The sequence below is a fragment of the Carya illinoinensis genome, chromosome 14, assembly GCF_018687715.1.
Source record: "Carya illinoinensis cultivar Pawnee chromosome 14, C.illinoinensisPawnee_v1, whole genome shotgun sequence".
Lineage (NCBI taxonomy): Eukaryota > Viridiplantae > Streptophyta > Magnoliopsida > Fagales > Juglandaceae > Carya > Carya illinoinensis.
The window spans coordinates 32,150,303-32,176,656 of NC_056765.1; the positions used below are offsets into that span (position 1 = coordinate 32,150,303).

At 34.3% G+C, this 26,354-nt stretch overlaps 2 protein-coding genes across 7 annotated transcripts; both read right to left on the reverse strand.

Annotated features, from left to right (window-relative positions):
• Positions 1 to 4,235: 4,235 nt before the first annotated feature.
• Positions 4,236 to 7,707, reverse strand: LOC122294542 (GATA zinc finger domain-containing protein 16-like). The gene is made up of 3 exons (XM_043103367.1): positions 7,324 to 7,707; positions 5,074 to 5,439; positions 4,236 to 4,575 (listed from the first exon to the last, which is right to left on the reverse strand). Exons 1-3 carry the CDS (start codon positions 7,648 to 7,650, stop codon positions 4,468 to 4,470), a joined length of 801 nt encoding a protein of 266 aa, XP_042959301.1. The 5' UTR covers positions 7,651 to 7,707; the 3' UTR covers positions 4,236 to 4,467.
• A 9,977-nt stretch (positions 7,708 to 17,684) lies between these two features.
• On the reverse strand, positions 17,685 to 25,497 carry LOC122294543 (nucleolar complex protein 2 homolog). Of its 6 annotated transcripts, none has more exons than XM_043103371.1 (13): positions 25,373 to 25,497; positions 25,144 to 25,280; positions 24,187 to 24,224; positions 23,954 to 24,078; positions 22,484 to 22,555; positions 21,850 to 22,392; positions 20,870 to 21,172; positions 20,149 to 20,478; positions 19,818 to 20,024; positions 19,144 to 19,230; positions 18,434 to 18,528; positions 18,211 to 18,339; positions 17,685 to 18,132 (listed from the first exon to the last, which is right to left on the reverse strand). In XM_043103371.1, exons 3-13 carry the CDS (start codon positions 24,197 to 24,199, stop codon positions 17,859 to 17,861), a joined length of 2,178 nt encoding a protein of 725 aa, XP_042959305.1. In that variant the 5' UTR covers positions 24,200 to 24,224; positions 25,144 to 25,280; positions 25,373 to 25,497; the 3' UTR covers positions 17,685 to 17,858. The 6 variants fall into 6 exon arrangements, with proteins under 6 accessions (XP_042959305.1, XP_042959302.1, XP_042959303.1 ...); XM_043103368.1 differs by having other exon boundaries at positions 24,181 to 24,224; XM_043103369.1 differs by having other exon boundaries at positions 24,181 to 24,224; positions 25,144 to 25,209; positions 25,373 to 25,435.
• Between the last annotated feature and the right edge of the window lie 857 nt (positions 25,498 to 26,354).

The following is a 26,354-nucleotide window of genomic DNA, read 5'->3' on the forward strand; positions in this document are numbered from 1 at the left end:
GATTTATCTTCATCTTGGATTTTAACATCCAAGTTTAACAAATCAGCAAGAATTTGGTTATAACTATTCAGATGTTCAGACATTGAAATACCTTCATGAAATTGGAATCTGAAGAGTTTTTTCTTCAAGTGCAAACGACTCTCAATGCTCTTCTTCATGAACTTATCTTCTAATTTTTGCCAAAGTTCCCTAGCATTTATCTCTCTCATGACAAAATACTTCTGTTCTTTGGTAAGGTATAACCGGATTGTACTACAAGCTTGGGTTTTAAGCTTCCTCCAATCCTTTTCAGTCATGTCATCTGATCGTTCTTCCAACGTAACATCCAACTCTTGTTGGATCAAAGCGTCTATCACTTCACACTGCCACATGCCAAAGTTGTTTGTTCCATCGAACTTCTCAACTTCAAACTTGGCATTTGACACTATGGACCGACGCCCATAGTTACTGGCATTTTCAGAGCTCTTATCTCTTCTAGATCTTTCCATTTAAATTTAAAAAATTTAAACACAAAATTTCAAAATTTTAACCGTCCGGATGAGTCCGGAATGATCCAAATAGTTGGAAAGTACTATTTGATTGTTGAAATTGGACTCCAAATGGCTTAGATCAAGCCCAACAAGGATCTAAAAAATGGACGGTCCTGATTTTCTGGCGCGTGAGATGCACGCGCTACAATAGCGTCTGTGTGAGCGTTGGCGCATGGAGTACACGCACTGTTACTGTTGGGCGCATGGGGCGCGTGGGAGAGTGATCTACACGCATTGAAGACCTTTAAGGCTCATGGGGGCACGTGAGGGTGTGGACTTCAGGCATCTTCCTTCTCCTGGGCACGTGAGGGCGCGTGAGGTGCATGGACTTCATGCGTCTTCAACCTTTGGGTGCGTGTCTGCAAGTGGGGGCGCGTGGACAATGAGGTTCAATCGTCTTCAACCTCCAAATGAGCGTCTGACGTGTGGGTGCACGCTCCGATCTTCTTGGGGCGCGTGTGAGCTTCTCCAACCTCTGTTTTCGATTTCGTTTGCGGCAACGGATTCGTCTCGACGCGAGGAACACTCTGGAGTTGTCAAAAGTTGATTTCGATCAATTTAATTTTTGGACAGCGTGAAACCAAAGTTCTAATACCAATTATTGTGCCTTTAGCCTGTCCAAAAGGAAACAAGACGATATTTAAGTGGTTCAGCAAATTGCCTATATCCACTAGAGCCTCTTTTACTGAATTTGTACGAGATTATAAAAAACTATACAAATTCTCTCTTACGTCCTCTCTTTCTCTCTATTAATTGCCCACACATTCTACACAACTGAGCTCTCCTATTTATAGGAGTGAGCAGCCTACAATCTCTGATTTCGGTGCAGCAATTTCTGACCTTGCTTAAGAGATTTGGTTGGGTGACCTAATACTTCAAAATAGAGAACGGTGTTGAGTTTGTAGGGTGTTAGTGAATGAATTTGCAGGAGGTTGGTTTCACACTTAGGGTTGTTCAACAAACTACAACATTAATTATTGTCAAAGACTTCAGACAAAATCCAAGTATATATGAAGACTCGTACCAAACAATGCATGGCCGAGAGAGAAGGCCAGGCTCTCTCGGCCAGGCAAAGAGATGATCGATCATCAATAAGATAATTGAATAGAAAAACAGCTAGAATAAAATAGCTGTCACAATAAATGGCCAGCCAATTTGGGTGGCTATATTTGGCTAGCTCAAATAGGCGCTTAAATTAAAATCAGTACCATATAGTATATATAGCGCTTTAACTAAATTTCTATTTGATATATTTTAAGCTGAGTACCTAGATTAATTTTGCCTAAGTTTTACTATAGCCGGCCATCTCAGTATTAGTGTTCTTTCTTCTTCTTCTTCTCACTTTTTTTTTAAGAAGAGGTCGGTACCCTAATTTTATTGATTGCCCTCATTTATAGAGAAGGAATACCAAGGAAACAATTAGACACTTGAGATTTACAAATAATCAAAGAAATCATCCGAGGCATCAAAACAAACTTTAATAAATCAACCTATACAATAAAGTAACAAATCAACCAATGAATGAAATAACCACAGAAAACGAAGCTAAACATGATGCCTATTATTCAAATCAACGTTAACTAAAATCATAACCCAATATTTCAGTACTAGTGCTCTAAGATAAATATCTTGATCATTATAAAAATTGATCGAGTATTTAAATAGGACGAATTTCTTTATATTATGAAAAAAATTCTCTTGAGTAGTATAATGAAAATATTTTATTTGGTTTTATCTCTAACATTCTCTTGAACTCAAGGTGGAAATTTCTACTAGTTGGAAAAATAGATCAAGCTAAGCTAGCCACTGGCCGTGGTACTCGTTTCAAGGCTCTGACTAATTCCATTTAATTGCTACGTTAATTCCGACTCTCATATTTTGAAAAGCTGTTTGGCTTGCTCGTAATAGAGCTTGCTTTGAGGACATTCGGCCTAATTCCATTGCTATCAGTCATAAGGTTAGAGTCTGGTTGAAAAATCTTAAACCCATTTTTAAGCCTAAGACTCTTATCTCGAACTCTAATACTGTTAAGTCTGAGATCTCTCCATATTCATATATGTTATTAATACTGTTAAGTCTAAAAGGCATTTCTTGGTCAAGTGGTTTCCTCCCCCCCTTGGTCCGCTTAAGTTGAACATTGATGGGGCCTCTAAGGTAATTCTAGGCTCGCAGGTTGGGAGGGAGTTTTACATTCTTATGATGGTTCTGTCAATATTGTTGGTTTCTCTTGCTTTTTCAGTTTGGTACGTACTTTTGCCTAATTATCTACTCTAAAGATGACTATCCTAGTGTTACTAAACTTATTGTAGAATCTGATTCTCTTCTTAACCCCCTTGGTATTATTCTGACATTTAAGATTATGACATTCTTCAGTTCCAAATATTTTTTTCCTTTTAGTAATCATCATATTTACAGAGAAATGAATGCTTTGAACACATTCTCTTCTTTGGTTCTATGTGTAACACGGTTAGTTTCTCCTCCCTTTTTGAATTACCTAAACACATGCTTGGTCTTTTTTCTATGAATCGTACAGGTATTTCTTCCTTTCGGCATTAAACTTTTAGTCTAGTCTGATTGTACTAGTTTTTGTTAGGTGTGTGTATTTATATATATATATATATATATATATATATTTATAAAAGCCTAGTGCTTTTGGGATTTTCAATAACCCCCTCACTCCTCTTTTTTACAAAATATTTCTCTTGCCACAAGTGAAGGTTATCAATAAAATTAAATATCGTTCTATTCTTTAAAAAACTCAAGGTGAAAAACTCTGAAATTTTGAGTTTTTAAATACTAAGTTATATATATATATATATTGGCATATGCTAACATGCCAACAATATGTATGGAGATGATTTATGTTTCGTCTTTCGTTTGTTTTGATAAATATATCAATCACTTTATTTTTCTATTGATTCTTTTCCAATCAAGATGTATGGATCCATGGGTCTATGTGTCTATATAGATCATGTTCATGGATTAACGAAAATGTGCAAGCTAAAATCATTTATTTCAACTTTTTTGACCCCAAACCCATTTAAATGGAGCGGAAAATAGCGAGGCCTAAGAATTGATGGGTATTCGAATCATAAGAGCTAGTAATCGAAGATATGCTCATATTAATTGGTGACATTATTGATGTGATCAAGGAATTAAGCAATACCAAATACACCTTTTTGAGACAGACTTTTTGAAATGAATTAGAGATGAAAAAGTTTAATCTCTTAAAACCTTCTGGGATGAAAATGATATTTTTTTTTAGACAAAAATGAAATTTTTTAGGACGATTGGACCTCCGCCATTCGTGTTGGGAGTAACTCCAGGACCATTGAGCCACCACCATTTGTGTTTTGTTAGCAGTTAATTGAATACAAATTCTTATTGATAGGAAAATTGTATAGAGATGAATGAGAGACCATATATATTTGGATAATAATAAAAAAGTTAAATATCTTGATTAGAATAATAATCTTGATTTGATTATCTCTAACCCTCAGAGTTTGTTTTTGTCTTACGATAATTTGCACTTTCAGATTTTGTAGTGTTGTGATATTGATCTTCATGGTACCTAGTAGCAAAAACTTTTTATGCACGCTACTTGAAAAATTGGATTCAGAAAGATCGAGATAGAACATGCCGCGGGTGGCCGGGCATTACTCGCCGGGAAATATCTTGCTGATATAGAAACATTGGGAATTAAACTAGCCAATGTTGTCATGACATTCGTCCATGTTCTTCTTCTAAATAGCAGAAAGCAAAAAGCTACCAAATATTCTTATGAGTATTTTCATCCCAAAATGTATTCCAGAAAATGAGGAAAAGCTATATATATATGGTTATGTCCCATATACTTTCATCCAACTCTGAATTATTTTGAAACCTGATATTGTTTTCAAACACGTCGATCGAGCATTGACTTGATCTGATCTCTCGGTCATTCCTGATCCCGACTGCTTGTGCCGGAGCTTTCAGCTGCAATATCTCTGGCTTTCTTTCTCTCCTCGTCCTTTCTATACTTGATCCCACAAGCATTGCAAAGGCTCTGAAAGCAACAAGTAAAAGAAAAAGATCGACTACCTCATGAGCTGGCTTCTACGTAAAGAAGTACTGAGACATAGAGAATTTAATAAAAATATTTTCATGTTTATAAATATTAATAATATTTAAAGATATATAATAAAAAAATTATATTTATTATATATCATATATACATGTGGAATTCTATTTTGTTTCTATTAATAAAAACATGTAGAGACAGTGTGTTGGATCAATGTATAAAAAATAAGACTTATGTATAGATTTTTTCATAAATACTGCTAATCTGTTTTCTAACCATCATAAAAGGAATTAATTATTAAATAAATAAAAACTATATTTATAAGTCAGTGTAGATAACACGTACAGTAAAGTGCTTAAATGATACATTTGATTTTGAATAGAAATTTTAAAATTTGAATAAATTTATAAATCAAATGATCATATCATTTAAGTGTTGTCAATTGTATGCTCAACACACTGACTTGAAAATAGAATAACTCACCTTAGGGCCAAGGGGGCCTTTGCGCCACATGGGAGTGTTATTAGTGCCACAGTTATAGTTGGTGCACCTCTTGTTAGGGTCATTATAATTGATATTGCATTGACGCCTTGAAGAGGAGCTGCCATTGCCAGGCGTCCTAGAGGAGGGGCTAAGCAGTACGTACTCATTCATTTGAGCTGCTGGAGGCTGGATGTTGTTGTAGTAGTTGTAGGGATGATGCCCTAGTACTCCATTTGAATTCATGTAATTAGGGTTTGCTAACCATGGATCATTCATATGAATATTGGGGTGATCATACATATTCTGTCCACCCAGCTGGTTGGTCATGCTGCCCATTTCAGAAGCCATGCCAAAAGGATATGTGCCCTGTTTAAGTATACGTAAGATCAAAATTAAATTTCTATTAATTTTAAATAAAAAAAATGATTTGTACAATCTCAGCGCTCGATGTTCAACTTCAGCCCACATACAAGCATTTAAAAATAGTACTAAATCTCATTAAAAATATTCATTTCGTTGCTCTTACTTTATTTTTAAAAACTCATTTTAGATTTCATAATGGAATAAAACCAAATTATTTGAAATATATATATATATATATGTATATATATACACACGAAGCTTGAAATGGTTTTGAAAATGCTGTTTGCAAAACCATTCGAGATTCATTGGGGAGTGTTTGCGTCCAAGTAATGAAAGTAGGAACGACAAACACCAACTTTGGCCCAACGCTATTGGCCATTGAGAGCCCAACAACTTATTATCGCTTTTAGGACATAATTAGAACTGCACAAGGTTTAGCATTCATGTACTTGAAAACATAAGGTGATTGTATGATAATTAATTTCCATATTTTTTTTTTTTTAAATGTCTAAGTGATGCTACTTGCAAGACCATATGTAAACATATATACCACTTGTTCTAGATCCCGTTACAGTCATAAAAAAAAGTTCAGATAGCTATACTTTTTAATATTGATCGTATCAATAACATACTGGATGTGTCGATAAATAAACTTACGAAGAAATTCTTATTCATTATATGTTATAATCATTTTTAAGTGACGACAAAGAATTTAATCGTATATGGTAGACAATAATATATAATTTGATAATACCACTCATTATAAACATTATAACACTAAAGATATCTTCGCCAGTTCGATCATTTAAAGCAATTACGTAATTAGTTTTTTTAATTACTTGGAAAACGGTAGGCTAATCAGACTGTTCTGGCATTATTAGCTTCGTAACTATATATGACAATAAACATGGCAATTAAGATTCATGTGAGGTTGAATCTGCCCGAAAACCCTATACGGGAAGGTATTTAAATACTGTAAGAGCCAAATAATGTGCCTATCTCTCCATAATTAGACCATTCAATTCGGTCAGACGATTAGAAAGGAGCTCAAAAATACAAATAAAACACAACAATATTCAAAAAACACTCTTAAAAAATAAACTCGATTAACAAATATTTTCAAGCTAGCTGAAAATTAAGTCGATGGATCATCCTTAATTCAACAAAGATTAATTTTTTCTGTGATCGATATTGGTGGAAAAAGGCATCAAATCGATCGGTCGGAAAAAGTTTGTTCCGACCGATTCCAATTGTGGGGAGCTCGTGGAATATAGTCGGTGAAAAAAAGTATTGATTTCAGCACTCGATCGATGCCTTAATTCAAAACTCAAGCTTGTGTTTCATGCATGCAATTCTAAGGCATGGAATAATCGAATTGTCCTTAATTAATTTTCCTTAATGTCCTTTTATTTTTCATTGCTAAGGGTAATTCAATTATTTCAAGCCTTAAAATAATTGAAGTGTGCAAATGACAACTCAAGTTTCGAATTAAAAAGTGCCGAAAGTGTTTGTTTGGAGATCACATGGTAAAAAGGAAGAGAATTTAGAACCTATCTATAATTTATCAAATAGGGTTGATTAAAGGATATTATGTATTCTAAACATGAGAACCATTAACCATAGAAATTAGAGTGCGCACTCTAATTTCAAGCACTTTTAAGACCGACAGAGAAATTAATATGTTCATAAATTTTGAAAGTTTTTCTTTTCCTCGAGGAAAGTGAAATTATCATAACAAGACAAAACAAACAACATGAATATTAATTCAATTAAACCAAACACCACAAGAAGGTATTACTATTGGCTCTAACTTTGTAACATATATGTGTGAAACAACTATATAAATATAATGGCTTCTACGTAGGAGAGAAGAATATAGAAACGTACCGGAGAGTAAGAGCAGCCACGATTGTAGCTGAAATAGGCATGGTGATAGTTCATGGGAGCAGGAGGATCATATTGGCCGCCCAAGTTGAAAAGATTGTTCTTTTCGTGAGAGTCTTTAGGTAATCCTAGCCTGAGGGTGAGGTCCACTTGGCCGCCATGACTTCCTGATGATGGGTTGGACGGGACAAAGCTATTCATTCCTGCTGATGCCTGATGGAATGGTTGGGACGCCATTAATATATATGGAGTTTGATTCCAAAGCACCGGTACTGGGTTCTGAGTCAAGCTTTGAGATAGAGCAATATTCGAGACTGGCCTGTAAACCATGCAAAAATGATTAACAAAAAATAAAGAAAAAGAAGAAAACTCAAGAATAGTACTGCGATTCTAAAGGACAGTACTATATAGCAAGAGTACTAATAGTACTGCACCCACCAACCGATCAACCTTACAGAAACAGGCACACGCGCGCAGAACGAGAGAGAGAGAGAGAGAGAGAGAGAGAGAGAGAGAGAGAGGATCGGAATATGTCGACCATGCATGAAAGAATGAAACTGAAGTACTTGATGGAAAAACAAGGGATATGACCTGGAAAGCTGACACAAACAACAAATGGACAACTCTTCTTTGGGGTAGCTAACAAAAAGACATCATTGCGAGAGAGATTCTGAACGTATATATCCCATTTGGGTTTCCGATGAAGACCGATAATCGGAGCATCGATCTAGGTTTCCAGATCAATGGATAGCATTTGAAAATTCCTGATCACCGGAACACGGATCAAACACCCTAGAGAGAGGGAGGAGAGAGAGAGAGAGAGAGAGTTCAATCATGCATGTTCCTACCTTAGGCAAATGATCAGAACGTCATGCGCCGTTAAAATGAACCTCCAAATATGGATGTATATATGCACAGAACAAATTAGTTTTTTCTTATAAATAAAAAACAATTTCAATTCTCCCGAAGGCACGTGTCAGTATGCCAGATAGAGAAATGTGCCGTAACAGATAAATTAAATCTTACCATTTAAGTTGTAGATTGTGTACTCTACACACTTGTTTGAAAATAGAATAATACTAAACAAATACAAAATTGGAGAAATGAGAATGATAATTATATGCAAAAAGTGTTAGATTCACAAAAGGAAAATTTACAAATTGATTCATGATAAATAGATTTCATAAGAGTAAAATTTACAAATTAATATGATCTACTAGATTTGATATGTTAGATCTTCGTTATCTAAAAAAAATTTATAATTTGACATACTACAACAAGTTACATAAGCTTGTGAATATATATATATATAGATAAATGGATGATCAACACTTTCCTCCCGAACGTATCATGTGTAGACGCCAAAGTGCTACACACTGCATATATTTTGTGGAAAGGTTTGGTATCTAGTTTGTAAGAGGTATATAATCTACATGGAGAATCAGCCTATTTATGGAGGCCATCGGCCAAGAGCAACAAACCATTCATGATAAAGAGAGCCAACTATGGTATATCAACCTAGTAATAATTAAGGGCAATGGCCAAGTACTATCGTATCAAGCTGGTGCCGGTAACTCGAACGAAAAAAAATGTCATACTTATTTTATAGAGATTACACGAGTTGGGATCTTTACAACATAGCAGTTCAAAGTACAAAATTGAAATATAGTGATCATAAGTGTAACTATCCATAATATTATAGGTATTATCGTCATAAAAATAAAATATGAAATTTAACACATCTTATTGTTAAAGATATAAATTATGAAATCTATATATTTCCATTAGTTTAAACTTTTTTGATAGTGGTGATCATTTCATAAGGTATCAAAGCAGAGATTCTGAATTTAAACATTGACTCTACACTTCACTTATTTTAATTATATATTTCACGTCTTTGGCCAACTTATTAAATGGGAGTCTAGCCTACGCATGAGTAGTAGTATTAAAGATATAAATATTAAAATCTATCTCTTTTCATCAATTTAAACTTTAGATATAAATAGTGATTTTACATATATACCGAGGAAATAAAGTGTTAGTTTATTGTTGAAACTGAAAAGAACCCATATATACCTCAAAGAGGTTTTATTTTTTTTTTCGGTTCTCTCTACCACCATATAAACTTTGGTAACTAGATGGCAGATCACCTTTCATAGGTTGGAAATATTTGATCAAGAGCAGTCTGAATCAATTCACTTTTGGAAGATTTGATTGAAGTTATGCTGCTGGGATCATAAATTAATCAAGAACACTTAGTATTGTATGTACTATATATTGTGATCGGAGCTATACAATCAATATTAATCCAATGCTAGCATAACACTTTCGATTCCGGTTTATAACACTCAGTATTGAATAATATAATTCGTTGGGTCTTGTTGGTAATCGATCCAATATTTCATCTTGTTTGGGAACATTTTAATAGGAGGTTTGTCAACAAATTCTACCAAATTCTATGTAATATTCTATATGAGCTCTAGTCATCTCAGGAGTGAATTAATAAAAAAGATAATTAAATACAAAATCAGTACTAGTACCAAAGGTTTCATGTTTTTATTAACCAAGATCACAATTTTCAACTAATTTTATAACATTAATACATGATGAGAATCAAAAGACTCGCAATAAGGTACATACATTTGTCAATCTCGTTAGAAATTAGCTAACAGAAGATCAATGCTACATGGCATGTTGATGCTAACATGACATTAGTATTGTAAAACCTTTTAATTAAATGGCTAACGTAGAATACTTATCATGTCACGTGTCAGCCATTCAAATATTGACACGTGGCATTAGAATGCTAACTAGCAATTCTCCTATTAGTTTTCTAATAGAAGATTGAGGAATGTAATTGCGAATTTATTTATTCTCATGTATCAATGTTGCAAAAGTTAAAAAACAAGGCCTTAATTTGTAAAAGCATGAAAACTCATGTACTCATTTTACCCTAATAAATATTATGAACAGAAATAATAGTCATTGTTATCACAATCTACACTAATCTGCTACTCCAAACATATATTTTTTAGAAGCAGCGGGGGGAACCAATAACTTTTCTGAGGCGGACAACTTTTCTACCATGTGATAAGTTTATTCAAAATAGGAATAAACAAATTTTAATCTTAATTTCACTAAAAATCATTAAAATATAACTATATATAAAAATAAATTTTGATAATTTGCTACATACATCATGTAGAAATAAAATTCTAAAAACACAACTTCATATATGTTTCAAATATCTGACGACAATATTTCATGCAATAATATTCATCCATTATTACATTGTAATGCAATTTAGAATTTGTTTTCTTCATAGAAAATATCAAGTGATCTTTTAGAATACGGTATTTCATTTTAGTATATAAGCTAGTTTATCAAATTTCATATAAAATCTAAATTTTTTTATGTCACATTAAACATAAAATGCTATAATTGTTTTCCTAAATAATTTTTTCTTGTTTAATAAAGTCTAAAGGATAAAACCTCTTAACGATTTTCATATCAATCATTAACCTTAAATGATTTTTCTTGTATTTTCATTTTGGATTCTATATTAAGAAGACTACTATTTTATAATAAAAAAAACTTTGGATTCTATATTAATATGTTTATTATTTCTCTTAAATTTAATTTTAATTTAATTATGGTGGAGCCATATCCTTGAAAATAGATAATATGTAGAACTTATACAAAATTGTAAGGCTATAGCTAGAAAAAAGAATTTGAGAATAGCATTTAATTCTATGTATATTGCAATTTTGGAAAATTTTAGAGAGTATATAGGAGATTATATATTTTTTGAGAGGCCATTTTCTATATACATAAAATTATGAATAAAATTCAGAAGATATTTAAATTTTCAAAACAGAGTGGTGGTGGGGGGATGCCCCCCCTAGCCTTAATTAATGTAGTTCAGCCACTATGTAGAAGGTTTTGATATCGAGCTTGCAGAATATGTAAATTCACATGGACAATCTTATATATAGAGAGGCTATCAACCAAGATGAAAAGGTCGCGTACGCACACAAGCACAAAAAAACGCATGCAGACTCTATGTTTGTGTGTGTGTGTGTGAGATAGAGAGAGATCGAGAGGGAGAGAGAGCCAACTTATATGGTATATCAACCTAGTGTCGATACCAGAATGAGAGAACGTACATATTTGTAGAGGTTATATATATCTATATATAAAAGTAGGGATCTTTACAAAATGACAATTCAAAACACAAAATTGAAATAAAATTATAATATTAGTAATAACTGCAATTGTCCATAATAATATATTACTATAATCTTCATAATTAAGAATAAAATTTTAAATTCTAAACATGTTATGCCAAGAAAATAAAGTGGTAATTTACTGTTGAAATTGAAAAGAATCCAAACCTAAAAGTCCTTCTCTCTCTCTCTCTCTCTCTCTCTCTCTCTCTCTCTCTCTCTCTCTCTCTCTCTCTCTCTCTCTCTCTCTCTCTCTCTCTCTCTCTCTCTCTCTCTCTCTCTCTCTCTCTCTCTCTCTCTCTCTCTATATATATATATATATATATTTAGCACCATATAAACTTTGATAACTGGATCACAGATCATCACTTCCTAGATTACAAACACTAAATCAAGAGCGCCAATCCAAATCAATTCATTTTTGGAAGATTTTATTGAAATTATGCATTTGAGATCATCAAGTTAATCAAGAATACAATTTGTACTGTATATACTATATATTGTGATATGAACCATATAATCATTAATAATCGAAGGCTAAGAATCTAATAATTCTCTTTCAAATTAATAATGCTTTTATTTCGTATAGTGAGTTGGGTCTTGTTAATTAGTAATTGATCTAATAATTTTTCCTGTTTGAAAACATTTCAATTCTACTAAATTCTTGGTAATATTACGTAAATATATACGAATTCTATCCATCTCTTGATGAATTAATAAATAGGGTTGAAGATCACAAAATCACTACGAAATTTTCAGTACGCTTTTGTCAATCGAAACCATAATATTCAAATTTCATAAGATGGATGCTTGAAAATAAAAGAAATCGCAATATGTGCCTTTGTTAATCTCTTGTTAGAAAACTAACGAGATGCTACGTAGCATATTATGCTAACGTAGTACGTGGCATTCTTATGCCATGTGTCAGCCAATCAAATACTAATATATGATATTGGTATGCCACGTACCGATACTCTCATTAATTTTTGAATTCGATATTGATAAAGAAATCTAATTGTGAGCTTTTTATTCTTAAGTATCAAAGCTTTGGAGGAAGTATAAGCTCTTCATGAAGAATTCCATGCATAGAGGCTCTAAATCAAGATCAACCGGCATCACATGATGAACACATACATGCCCACAATCACACAAAAAACAAACACTGTGAGTATGAGAGAGAGAGAGAGAGAGAGAGAGAGCCAACAATGTATATAAACTTTGTAATGAAAATGACTAACATCCTCTATTCAAAGTATTTATCATGGTTAATTGTAAATAAGTAGTACTACATATACTTACAATTTTACATACAAGACTCATTTTATCAGTTTCTTTTTTAGTTCAAATATTTTTTAATTTCAAATTTCATAATTTTCAATATATCAATAGCACCCGACACGTGAGGAAATAAGTTTTTTGTAAATTTTTCTTAAGCATATAGTTAGCATGCATTTTTTATTGTAAATTTAGTATTTGGATTTTCACCGGTTTGCAAATGGTTGACTCAGTTTTTGAAATTTGCAACATTATAACTTTGATATTTTTAAAATCTGCAATTAACCACTTTTGTCTATCTTAATCTAATTTGTTAATTAACAGAGTTAAAAGTTCACACTTATCCCCTTAACTAAGGAGCAATGCTACGTACAATTCCCATTTGGGGACTGCAATGCAGGTTTAGGTAATTTTACTTTTAAAATTTTTTAAAATTATAAAAATATCCCTCCTAAAATGATACTTTTTCTTATTTAATAAAGAGCTTGCACATGTAGTCTCCAAGTAGGAACTGTAAATAGAATTTCTCTTAACGAAATGCCAACTAATTTATTAAAAATATAATAAAAAGCCTTAATTTCTTCAAACATACTTATAAGCTGGCTGAGCCTTTCATGTTCCGGTCCGATTTATTTCACATATATACTATAATATGTCCATAAACTTACTTTAACCTTTTGTCTTTTGAGTAACTCATGATACACAAGACTGAGCAGATTGAGCTCAAATGGATCCCACTTTACTAAATTGTATTTCATTTACACGTAAGAATAAAATGGCGGTTTAGTTTAGTACGTACGAGGTGTGAAGAGAATATGAATGTCAACTCACCTTCAAGAAACCTAAGTCAGAACAAACAACTACAAGGACGTGAAGATCATGACCAAGGCACTAGATCATCATAATAATATAGAGAGACCAAGGCACCAATTCTAGATAGTTGATAACTTGTTACACGCTCCAATCCAAATAAATCTCAAACTCATACTCCATAAATATGTATGTATAGTTTCATATATAATAATATACAGAGAGAGAAACATTTCAGATAATACTCTTTTGTTATTATTTTATAGTATCATGAGCTAATTAATGAAAGTCATTCTAAAAAATTTTTCATCTGTTTCATCTACACAGTCTCTACCACCCACCACCTCACCATCCGCACTAGCCACCCTGTCAAACCTTGACCACCTCATCACCGTAAAACTCAATCGTGATAATTATCTCCCTTAGCATCCACAAATTACCTCCTACCTTAGAGGTCAACAACTCTTTGTTTTTGTGAATGGACTTCTCATTCCACCTCAGCTCCTCCCCATGAGCACGTCTTCCATCCTTGCACTCACCCTAGAGTATTCCCCGGCCATTAGAGCCAATAGGAGCAAATCATCTTCAATGCTTTCTTTTCCTCTCCTTTTTTTTTTCGGTAGAATGAGGACAGTACCTCTGGACTTTATTGATAAACCTCATATGGTGGAGGAATACCTTTGATACAGGTCAATACCAATAAAAACCTTATTACCAATCAATCACAACAATCAAAAATCCAAATAAAACTAAATACATCAACTCAAGAACATCTCATATAAGGAAAAGACAATTTGTCAGTGCAAATCAAACCTTTAAAATATTTTGGAACATGCAATAAAGACCTCCAAACGAAAGTTGAGTTTTGAGCTCCCAATTTACCCAAATAATCCGTCGGCGCATTTCCTTCCCGAAAGATATTGTTAATAACGAAATTTCCACCTCTGAACAATCTCATAACCTCCTCCCAAAATTCTTCTAAATACCAAACACCACATCGCTGTTGATGAATCTAGTTTACACAAACCAATGAATTGGACTCTATATCCACCTGTTGTAGCCCCAATGCACGACAATATTTTGAACCAATTAACAAAGCTTTCAACTCAACAAGATTGTTAGTTCCATCCCTAAGATAGCATGAAAAAGAAAGCAACATATCCCCATGCATATCTCGAATTAATCCACCTGCTCCTAAACTCCCCGGATTACCAAAACTGTAGCCATCAATATTCAACTTAAATATCCCATGCCTTGGCTTCACCCAATAAACTAATTTAATCTTGTGAAACTAAAATTGTCCAAAATTGTTTGTTTAGAAACCTCCCAAAAGGTCTAGACTACCTTAGAGAAACATTATTCCTCTGCCTCATGAGCATGTCTTATGAATGTACGGTTTCAACTCTCTACCTTTAACAATGGCAACATTTTCTTTATTGACTATTTTCAAGTCAAGTTGTTGTTGATACGTTTGGCACCATTGGTGTACCCCATGACGATTACAAAATCATCTCCTACTTGCTTGGTGGTTTAAACTCTTTGTATGATTTCCTAGTTACATCTGTCACTACCCGTGTTGATCTTATGTCCTCTGAATATTTATTTGGGCATTTCCTTGCCATAGGCTTTGCCTTGAACAACAAATATCAGCTTTTGGTGTTTCATTGCCCTCGACAAACACAGTTATTTGTGGCTCTTCATCTCGGGGCGTTCCTCTCAATCAACTCATCATGTTGGTTCTTTTATCCAATCCTTCACACATGGTGGCTCTCATATTCAATACTAAGGACATGGATGCCAATCCACTTCAACTATCCCCTCTTGGCTAATTTGTCAAGTTTGTGGTAAAACTAGGTCACACCGCTTGGCAATGCTAGCATCATTTTGATCAAAACTTTCAAGGCCTTGGCACTAGTCACCCCATGAATGCCATTGTTGCCACCCCCATTACTCACGTGGATCCAAATTGGTACCCTAGCACTAGTGCCACTTATCACCTTACAACTGATCTAGAGAATCTAAATCTCTCAGGTAAAGAATATATTGGATCAGATCAAATTCGTATCGAAGATAGCACAAGTTTACCCATCAAACAGGTTGGCTCTTACACTCTACCTACCTCACACACCACTTTTTGTTTACCTACCTTATTATATGTCCCTTCCATTCGTAAAATTCTCCTCTATTAGCCAATTTACTTATGAAAATAATTTTTTTGTTGAACTTCATGAACATACATTCTGCATGAAGGACAAAGCCACAAGGAGACTTCTGCACCAAGGAAAATGTGAACATACCCCTTCTTCTCTCACATACCTACTTGTGTCCCTCTTCAAGCTCTTCTCAATATTGCTCGTGTCTCCATCGATGTGTGGTGTGTGTTTCTAGGTTTTCCATATTGTTTCAAGCAATAAGGCTAAGTTGGTGTGTGATTCTTGCCAACATGCCAAGAGTCATCAACTCCCTTTGAGTTGTTTGGGTCCTTCTCTATCACCTCTTTAATTGATTTTTACATATATTTGGGGACTCATATGTTTGTTTCAATTAACTTAAAAGCATCTTTTATAATTATAGATATGCCTAGCAACTAGGATGATCAATAAATGTTCAATTATAGTTTCAAAACTCCTAATTCTAGTAAACTCCATGGCTTAAACACGACAAAGTAAGTAGAACTATGAAGTATTTTTATTTCTTCCTTTTCTGTTTTCTTTCTTTCTTGGTTTGAAACTTTTTTCATTGCTTTTTAACTTGAATTTCACTTTTATATTCAATTATATTTTGAAACTTCTATTGGAGATGGCACAAGTTTACCCATCAAACATGTTGGCTCTTGCACTTTACCTGCCCCACACCATTTTTCGTTCACCTATATACCTTATTACACGTCCCTTCCATTCATAAAATTCTCTTCTCTATTAAGCAATTTACTTATGACAATAATATTTTTGTTGAACTTCATACACATGCATTCTGCATGTAGGATGAAACCACATGGAGACTTCTGCACCAAGGAAATTAAAATGTGAACATGGACTGTACCGCCTTCTTCTATCGCATACCTACTTGCGTCTCTCTTCAAGCTATATTCTTAGTGCTCGTGTCCTCGTCGATGTGTAGCATAATAGACTTGGGCACCCTGCTTCTCAAACTGTTACCCATATTGTTTCAAGGTTTTCCTTCCATTTCAAGTAATAAGGCTAAGTTGGTGTGCGATTCTTGCCAACGTGCCAAACTCCCTTTAAGTTGTGGAGTCTTTCTCTATCACCTCTTTAATTGATTTTTACATATATTTGAGAACTCTTATCTATTTGTTTCAATTAAATCAAAAATAACTTTTGTAGTTATAAATATGCCCAACAACTAGAATGATCAATAAATGTTCAATTATAGTCTCAAAATTCCTAATCCTAGTGAACATCCTGGCTTAAACAAGACAAAGTACGTAGAATTATGAAGTAATTTTAATTCTTCTTTTTCAATTTTCTTTTGTACTTACTCCAAACTTCTTATTTATTTTTTAACTTGAATTTCCCTTTTATATGGAGTAAGAGGTCTAACTTGGAAGATTAGGATTTCAACTGGCAAAATTTGAACCTGAAAAAATAATAAATTTCTTTTAGGAAATTACAATTAAGATATGTTTCTGAATTGGTAGGAATAATAGGCTACCAAATGAATAATTCTGGACAACGCACTCTTTACCAATTAGGACGGACACAAAAGGCTTATTTATCTGTTATTATTAACTACAAGAAGACAGTTCATACATATATTAAAGGGCCATTGCCCAATTAGGAGTCAAAAAATCTCAAGAAATCCCCTGTTTTCTCTCCTTCACCTTAATATATATATTAAACAAGGCTTTCTCCTTTTGTGGTAAGGGAAGCCTAGATTCATTCGGCTATGCATATCCGTATCCCAATAGAAATTGCATTATTTTCCCCATCGTTGTTTGTTGTTGCTTTGGATAAGTGTAGAAATTTTGGTAGAAAAAGACTGTCAAACATAAAGGTTTTGTACAAATGTTTTGTGTTGGGAGATTTGTGGCGGTAGAAAGAAACAAGTATAACAATGCAATTGAAATTCCCTCTTACAGAATTTGTAGCTACAAGCAACTTGACAAAACTGGGCGTACCAAAAATGCCCAACTCAAATACCATTTTGCAAAAACTCTGAAAGTAAGTAAATACACAACAAATTAGACTCATGCAAATTGTTGTCATGTCAATTGGCTCTCTTCCTCTTCTTTGACTTCTTTGCCCGAGATTTTCCACTCTTCTTTGATTTATTTGTAGGCGGTTTCCGCTTCTCGCTTTGTTGTTTTGGAGCTACAGTTTTCCCACTGTCATCCTCCCCTACAGAGTGGGTATCACTGTCGGACGCATCTTCATCAGAGCTGAGTACCAAATCCTCCACAACATCTTCCTCCCCAGCTACCTCTTTGTAATCTTCCATTTTTCTCTTCTTTTTCTTCTTTTTTGTTTCTTTGGGCTTGGCCCTGTGAATCGATAGTAAAACAATAAATAACAATAGAACCAGAGGGAAATGAATCTGAGAGACGGAGATGATGACATACTTGGAATCACTTCCTGGTAACCATGAAGAACTAAAGACGGAAGCACCTTCTTCATTCGCTGTAACATCCTCTTCATCACTTTCTGGTATCTTCCTTGTGAAGACAGAGGAATGCTCACCAACAAGAACACTGAATCCACATACACGTACACATCACAAACTTGCAACTTAAAAAGACTGAAACATGAATATACTAAAGCCTATAAATAACATAAATCATAAACCTGGATTCCGTCAATGAAGCATTTCTTTGCTGTGCTCTTTGCCGCAGAGCTAGAACATACTGTGACAGAGGGCTAGCCCCCAACTTTTTCACATCCTGTGATAAACACAAGGTTTTCATGTACCTCTGAGATTTGAACTTTTGAGAAACAAAACATTCAAAATGTCTAAGGTGCAAACAACGTTGTAATATACACAGCTCAACTAGTTGGATTGCATTTCCTAATCATTGAAACCCGTTATTATGTCTTCAACTGCCATTGTGCGTAAACCCCAAAGGTTGAATTGCTCAACAGTTGACTAGCTCAAAAAACCTCAAAAGCCATGTACAATTATCATAGAGGACTTGTGAAGTAGAAAGTCTTTCTACCAATTTCAGATATTTGTCTTGATAAGTAAAATAAAGTTTTATTGAATTAAGTAGATGTAGCTCAAGTACCCAGGACATAACGAAAGAACCAAGTTAAGACATATACTGGCTGACGTGGCCGTATCAATTTTAAAATAATGAAATAAAAAAGGTGACCATTTTTACAGATTAAACAATCTGATCAACTGAAGAATGAATACTGCAATTCGACACGATTGAGAATAACTTTTAACATCCAACACTCTTCTCATCCTAAGCATGTTGTCGATTGCAGAACACTGAATATATAGATTATGTTTGATGAACAAACTCAGCATGAAGAGGACAAAATTGTTTACAAACCTCAAGAAAAGATGTTGCTGCAGGATTATTGGGAAGAAAAGAAATCAACGTACGCCTTTCATTGGTAAACTCAGAACTAGCCTCAATCTGGAATGTAAAATAGCTGATACATTAGTCATGTAGTAAAAATTTCGAGATAGATAAAAGATGAATTCATCTAGACAGAGAACAGACAGATCAAAGGATCATAAAATTATTTTCCCTGCAATCCACCTTTTGAAGAGGGGGAGCATATGTCATTACCACTTCAATAAATATACGTTAGTTATATGCCCCACAAGCTTTGCCATGTGTAAAATATAAAATCATTAAAAACAAATGGAAAAATAAATTGTGTACTAAAAGCTTTCCTGTGGGTAAATGATGAATTTGTCTATATAGATAACAGATAGATAAAGGGATCAGAAATTTTTTTTCCATCAATCTACCTTTTAAAAACACTAAGGATCAGGTGGAGCACATGCAGTAACCACTTCAATAAACATACATTAGTTATGAGCAGCACAAGCTTTGCTACCTATAAAAGATGAAATTGTTCACAAACAACAGACAACCAAAGTGTAAATTTTTTTTTTTTTATATAAGTAACTAAAGTGTAAAATTTTATCCAGCATTACACCTTGACACTAATAGATTAGGTGAAGCACATCAGATCACCACAGCAATAGATATACCTGACGGATAAGCTGCCTCATTTCTTTCCGGAACCTCTCAACTTTGGTAGTTTTGCAAAAGCTGCGCAACCGCACAAGTGGGATAAAAGACAACTCAAAGAATGCAACAGAATAGCTCCACTGAGCTAAATGGTCAGCTAGCTCCTCAATCACTGAAAGAACACATGCCTCTTGAAATGCCCGTGTCTTCAGGGTTGTCTCACTTACCTAGCATAGAAAATTCTCCAAATTCACATCAGCAATAAAGCTGCATGGTGCGATAACAAGGACAGAACATATCCAGGCCTAGAAGTACCTTCAGTTTAGTTAATTATAAATAAATAAAAAGTACCTTGAGTTTAGTGCGCAAATCAACAGCTTTGCTAACACCTCCAGCAGGGGGCCTATTTAATTCTTTCATCTCCAGCATGTCCAAAAGGAGCATAGAAACAGGTATGAAAGTACCAGTAGAAGCGGCAATGCGGTTAAGCATTTTAGCACATCTCACTCTAAGGGGAAAGTATCTTGCACTCGGAACTAGACGGGCTACCCCAGAAATTATTTGGGTCAGAGGATAAGCAAGGGGCCTAAAGTCCGCTTCTGAGCCATAGGCACACAAAGCTCCAGTCCAAAGTTCAAGGCAGTTAATGAACTTCCACTCGTATACCTTACGGAATGCCTCCTGTAAAACACAGTTAAAAATTAGAAAAGTGCAGTACTCTGCCAGCATGCCCAAAAGTCTATGAGAATGACATTAAAAAGGTAAAGCATCCACATACTTGAAAGGCAATTGACCAAATTAATAAGCTTGGGAATTTGCAGCTTAAGACAAAAGCTTATAATTGCAATTTATATAGTGGCAAAAGGGTAAATTTTGAGTGACAGCTACACCAAATGGGCAATACTTGCCTCCAAAATGACACAAACATTAGCATCATGATCCCTAAGTTAACACTGAAAGGCATCATTTAAATTCATCAAAATACAAGGAGTTAACATGAGAACCCTAAAAACTAATCTTTAAAAGAGGAAAATATTACCTTACTGATCAAAAAATAAAGAGGAAATATTACCTTAGTCTTCGTATTAAGTGCATCCCGTAAAATCATTGCCAATTGTCGAATAAAAACAAATGCATGTTGATATGCAGTAGGAAGATCCACCCCCAGAAGTTCAATGACGCAATTTCCAAGAAATTGGATATGTTGCAATTTCAATGCATTTATAAACTGGCAGTTCAACACATACGCTTTATATATCCCTTTAAAGCACTCATCTAAGCAATCAGATCCAAGCCGGACACATAAATCTCTTAGAAATAGAAATGAGACAACAGGTAGTGCACCGCCACCTGTACCCCAAAAGTGAAGTGCAACCTGAATAAAGTTCAAACATAAAAATGAATTCCGATTGTAGACAGTTAAATGACCTGGCAATTATTGTGTCCAAAAACTCCATCAAAACAACATGATGCAAGCCCCAAAACATGAGAGGCACAGTTGCTGCTCATATGACATAAAACTAAAGAACCCAACCTATATATGATTTGCAAAACAGATTGAATAGAAAATCCCACATTCAGAATGTTAAGATCATTAAATAAAGTAGATTCTTTTTTTCTTTTTCTTTTTTTTTTTTTTGATAAGTAAGAAGTAATTTATTAGAAGCAAATGTTTAGGCGAAGCCATGTACACAGGAAGTATAAAAAAGAAAACTCCTCAATACATTCTAAGAAACAGAAAGCAACAACAGAAAATCATGAGCAGAAGCTCCATTAATCACTAAAGCAGAAAACCAAATCAATAAAGAGTGCATAAAAATGTTCTGGAGTTTGTTCAAAGTACTGGCAGTGAAAGATTCTTTTTTTCTCTAGCAAGCATTGTTTTAAAAAGACCATTTAAAGTAGGAACATTAAACCACCCCTGGTCTAGTGCAGGGTAGAGGACCACAAACTAGAATGTGTATGAATGAGATTTAAAGTAGCAACTATGGTAAACAAAAGAAGCAGAAAAATATATTGAATCCAAAAAATCTAGAAGAGCTTCACACATACCTTTATGTACCTCCTTAAAAGGCTTGGAAAAGCAACCAAAAATATGGAAGAATATTTGAGACGCCGTAAAGTAAATGATATCATTTCTGTATCGGTCATTTGGTTCAAAACATGTAGGGCATTTCCAAGATATGACTTCACAAAGTGATTGAAGTTCTTCCATTGTTTTGAGCTCATGAGATCTATTATAGTCTCTTTCTTTCCACCAGAACTAGGAAGCTTCAACAATTTTCGAAGTATTGAATCCATTTCACTTAATACAAACAACATTATTTTATTGAAGACGCTACTTGACATGATACTGAACTTTGTGGAAGGATCATCCCCACCATCATCACCATAGTGGCATGCAGTCTTGAATGCTCTCATAAGCGAACGAACAGCACTTAAGTTTCCATTTTCTTGTATCGAGTTACACCAGGAATCAACCATTGCACTAGTTATCACATGTTCTGAAGGTTTCTTATCTTTTTCTGAAATATCATGCTTGCCAGTTTCACCATCGATTTGTATGTCTACATCTTCCACGTCTGTATCGGCATCCTGCACGAAAGTGGAACAGGTTTCACAGAGCCATTTTATTAAGAGCACCCACTTAGAGTATTAGAAATCCCGAGATATTTTTTGAACTCACGTCAATATCCTCATCATTAAATTGTAGAAGTTCCTTATCATGCTCTTTCAAAAACTCGTAGAATTCAGGGTCCTGCAAAAAACACTTGTCAATGACTTAACCACTAAGGATATAGCAGTAGCAATAGGCATAGATACAAGTTTGCAAGGTAAAACATTATCAGGTACCAACCAATTTAATGAATAAGAATTTTAATACATCAAATCTGAGGATATGCTCATTTCTAGTAATATTGACTGAGCCAACATCTATTCAATAATCAAGCAACTGAGCCATAATGGACTTCATGGTACCATGACACGGAACCTCTACAACATGAATTTTCCTGGACATGAAGCAGCCATAGCAAATATTGCTAAAATCATAAATCATACCTACTTCACAAGTTATGCCTATTTCATCAATAAATTTCTTGTTTACTAATAAAAAAAATACATACTTTACAAGTTAGGACTTTGCAGTGTCATAAATCAATGCATAAGCTCAGCACAATGTAATATACCACAGGCAAATTAATTGACCCCCAGTCCCCTAGTCTTACATGACCTGGTCACTTTACAACCACGGACTAGATTTCTTCAGAAAAATCTAGTAAAATCTAGTTCTTCCCTAAAGCAACTGATTTTCAAGATTCAAGAGTCCCCAGTCCATAATCTCAATGGTCCACACCCACAGTTTACCTTAAAAGATAAGAGGCACAATACTCTCCTACTTTAGGCAGAAATATTGTCTCTATAGCGAATCATAATGATAATCAATCAACTGAATCAAGCTCCAGACAAAGAAGGGTTGTGGTAGGTTGATAGACAACATAAATCTTTGTCAATCTCTTCTTTTTTTTCAAGAATTTTTTATTGATTTAAAAGCGGCATTGCCCAAGTACACAAAAAGTATACATGCATTACACATTGCAGCAACTAGGAACTAGAAATGGATTCTTTGTCAATATCTCCCAAGCCACTGACCTTAATTAGATGGGATTAAAGCATAGTTGAATTTAGAACGTTAACCTTGTTATGACCATTTCCCCTTTCAAAGAAAATGAACTGTATTAACATGAAATGGATATATCCATACAGTATAAGATATACAAAATCATAAAACAAGGCAACTTCTACCAAGAATTGGATCATGTAGGGATGTACATTTTGGTTTACACGAGAGTGAGCACTTAAGCTCTATTGTTAGTGCACTTAGTATGAGAATGTTAAGATCAATTTCAGGAACATGGAGAATATAATGCCAATTAAAAGCGATAATTGACTTGTATCAATTATCAACTAATTGCTATGCCAGTGCGAAGCTCAAAAACCCAACCTAGTGTGCAAAGTCCCTTTAATTTTGAGTAGGTTGCATGATTCGCATACCAAATTCAAGCATGGAATCCAAAAGAACAAATGCTCTATATAAGGAAATTAAGATTTAAAAGATAACAAAAATACATCTTGAGCAAGAGCAAGAGCCTCTGACCTTTTCCTTAAGTCTATCTAGTTGCTTCATGTGCTCTCTAGCTTGACTCCTAGATGTAGAAGTCATGCTCCTACCGGTTTCTTCTTCCTCTTGTTCATCATTCAGCTCAGGTTCCAAGCTCTTCACTGAGATCACAAAAAGGAGAAAAGATGAACAACAAATTTAAGCAGAACATTCAATGAAAACTGCTTAAATAAACAAATTTGGAACGAGAAAAAAGAAAAAACCTGCACCTTTCGCACCCATGTTGAGAATGGCCAGAAAGTTATTCCTGAAAAGGAGAAAAAAAATTACATTAAACGGTCAAGAGATATATCTATAAGAAGTGCTAAACCTGCTATCTTAACACCCAGATTTTCGGGGGAACGAAACAAGGAAATATGAGTATGGATATCAAGCACATGAAAGCAAGATATAAATTAGAGTAGTGCTACAAAGAAGCCTCTTTATATTAAGCACACCGCACGTCAGCTGAGGTGGACTAATTATATTAATAAAAAGTAAACTCTCAGTAAATAAACTGCGTTCCTCTCTCTCAGAAAGCAGATTCCTGAAAAAGAAGTGTTCTTCCCTGTACTTCTCGTTCTTCGCTATTGAGTTCAAACCCACTCTCCGATCTCTGTAATGCTGGATTTTTGCCCTACCCTTTTTTTTTTTTTTTTGGCTGACAAATAATATCGAATATGGGCGTTAGAAACAGAGAGCTTTTTTGTGTCGGGAAGATACAAAGATGAATGTGCAAAGATCGAATCTTCAAGCCTGATAGAACCAATTCCAAAGCTGAAAATTTGCCTGGCGTGGAAAGTGGCCACTGTCGTCCAAGTAGTGTCTATCCCTCTTTTCATGAAAATTCGAAAAGAAATCTGACTGCAAGTGATCTTGAAAATGGGGGTAAAAGCCAGATCTTTAATTGCATGAATAGACTCTCTAAGAATCAACAAACCCAAAAGACCCAACTCGACAAAACCAAGCAAAATCAATCAACCAGAATTCCTTCACTTCGAACACTCAAGTTCTCGAAACACTGAGTGGCTCAGAAAAAATCCAGTTCTCCGAGCAAAACCCGTGAGTATAACTGTTCATCAATGGGCAAAAAAATTGCAGACCAAAGAAATACCCTAACTGTTCAAGGGAAAAGGAGATGGGAGAAAGGATAAAAGGGATGGGAGAAATGGGAAAAACAAGTGAACCTTAATGCCTGAACTTTGTTGCGTGACCTGAGCTACGTAATTGTTCCGTTGTGGGTGAGTGAGTCTCTGGAGGAAGGAGATGGGAGAAAGGAGATAGTTCTTCAGCCGTGGGTGAGCAAGCAAGTGAGAAAGGAAGTCTGTGATTTGTAACGGGGCTTCTTAGTAGAATTTTTGTATAAATTAAGAAAGAGTGGGTATAGAATTCCAAAAAGTGGGGAAATTCACGTACCTCTGAGACCACCGCCACCAGGTCCACCACTAAACCCCTAACCCAGGGCGCTGCAGTTTTTAGGGTTTAACACTCTACTTTTCTTTCTTTTTTTGTTTCTTTTTTTTGGGACAACTTTTAGAGCATCTGAGGAAAGTCAGGCCCATTTATGCTCAATAGTCAATACGGAGAAAAAAGCCCACTTACTGTTGTTAATTTCACTCTCTTTTCTTTCTTTTTTTTCGAGTGCCTACGACATTTGTAACAAAAAATTAACGAGTGGAGTTCCCTTTTTCTTTCAAATATATATAGTAATTCTAGATGTAGTTTTAAAGTATATAAGTTTTGCATATTATTAAAAAATAATTTTTTTTGTGAGTTTTAGGTTTTGATTCATAATACAAATATTTGTACTGTACCGTAATTTTTTATATCCAAACACATTATATTTTATCTCTAAATTTTAAAAAATTCACTTAAATAAACAGTAATGAACAATAAAAATAAAGCATGAACAATGTATAAACAGTAAAAATTTGACATAAGCAGTATGTGTACAGTGGACAATTCGACTACCAATTAATCAGTGGGACCCATACCTTTTTCAAATTCAAAAATTAAAAAATATCACATCTCATCTCACCATCCAAACACACATTTTTTTTACAAATTATTTCATCTTATCTCATCTTAAAAATTTTACTACTATTCAAAATATCTCATCTCATCTCATCAGAACTGTGTATCCAAATGAGATCTTAGATTTCTCTATTTTTTTTTTTCTAAATCAGTGTGCAAACCTTACAAACTCCAACTTAAAACTATACAAATCATTTTTCATTGAGTAACTTGTTATATCAATTATTTAGATAAAAATCCATTTAATGATATAAGTCACATCTATTGGTAAGGCTGGACATAACAAAATGATCTAAGACGAATAATAATAATAATAATAATTTAAAAAAATAAATAAAATCCCACCTTGAATTTGAAGGGAACA

Coding starts and splice junctions, on each gene's coding strand:
- LOC122294542 (XM_043103367.1), bottom strand. CDS start 7,650: ATGGTTTACAGGCCAGTCTCGAATATTGCTCTATCTCAAAGCTTGACT. Junction 5,440..7,323: donor GTGGCTGCTCTTACTCTCCG/GTACGTTTCTAT, acceptor ATACTTAAACAG/GGCACATATCCTTTTGGCAT. Junction 4,576..5,073: donor AAGGCCCCCTTGGCCCTAAG/GTGAGTTATTCT, acceptor TGTTGCTTTCAG/AGCCTTTGCAATGCTTGTGG.
- LOC122294543 (XM_043103368.1), bottom strand. Junction 20,479..20,869: donor CACTTAATACGAAGACTAAG/GTAATATTTCCT, acceptor TGTGTTTTACAG/GAGGCATTCCGTAAGGTATA. Junction 18,133..18,210: donor TTACCAGGAAGTGATTCCAA/GTATGTCATCAT, acceptor ATCGATTCACAG/GGCCAAGCCCAAAGAAACAA.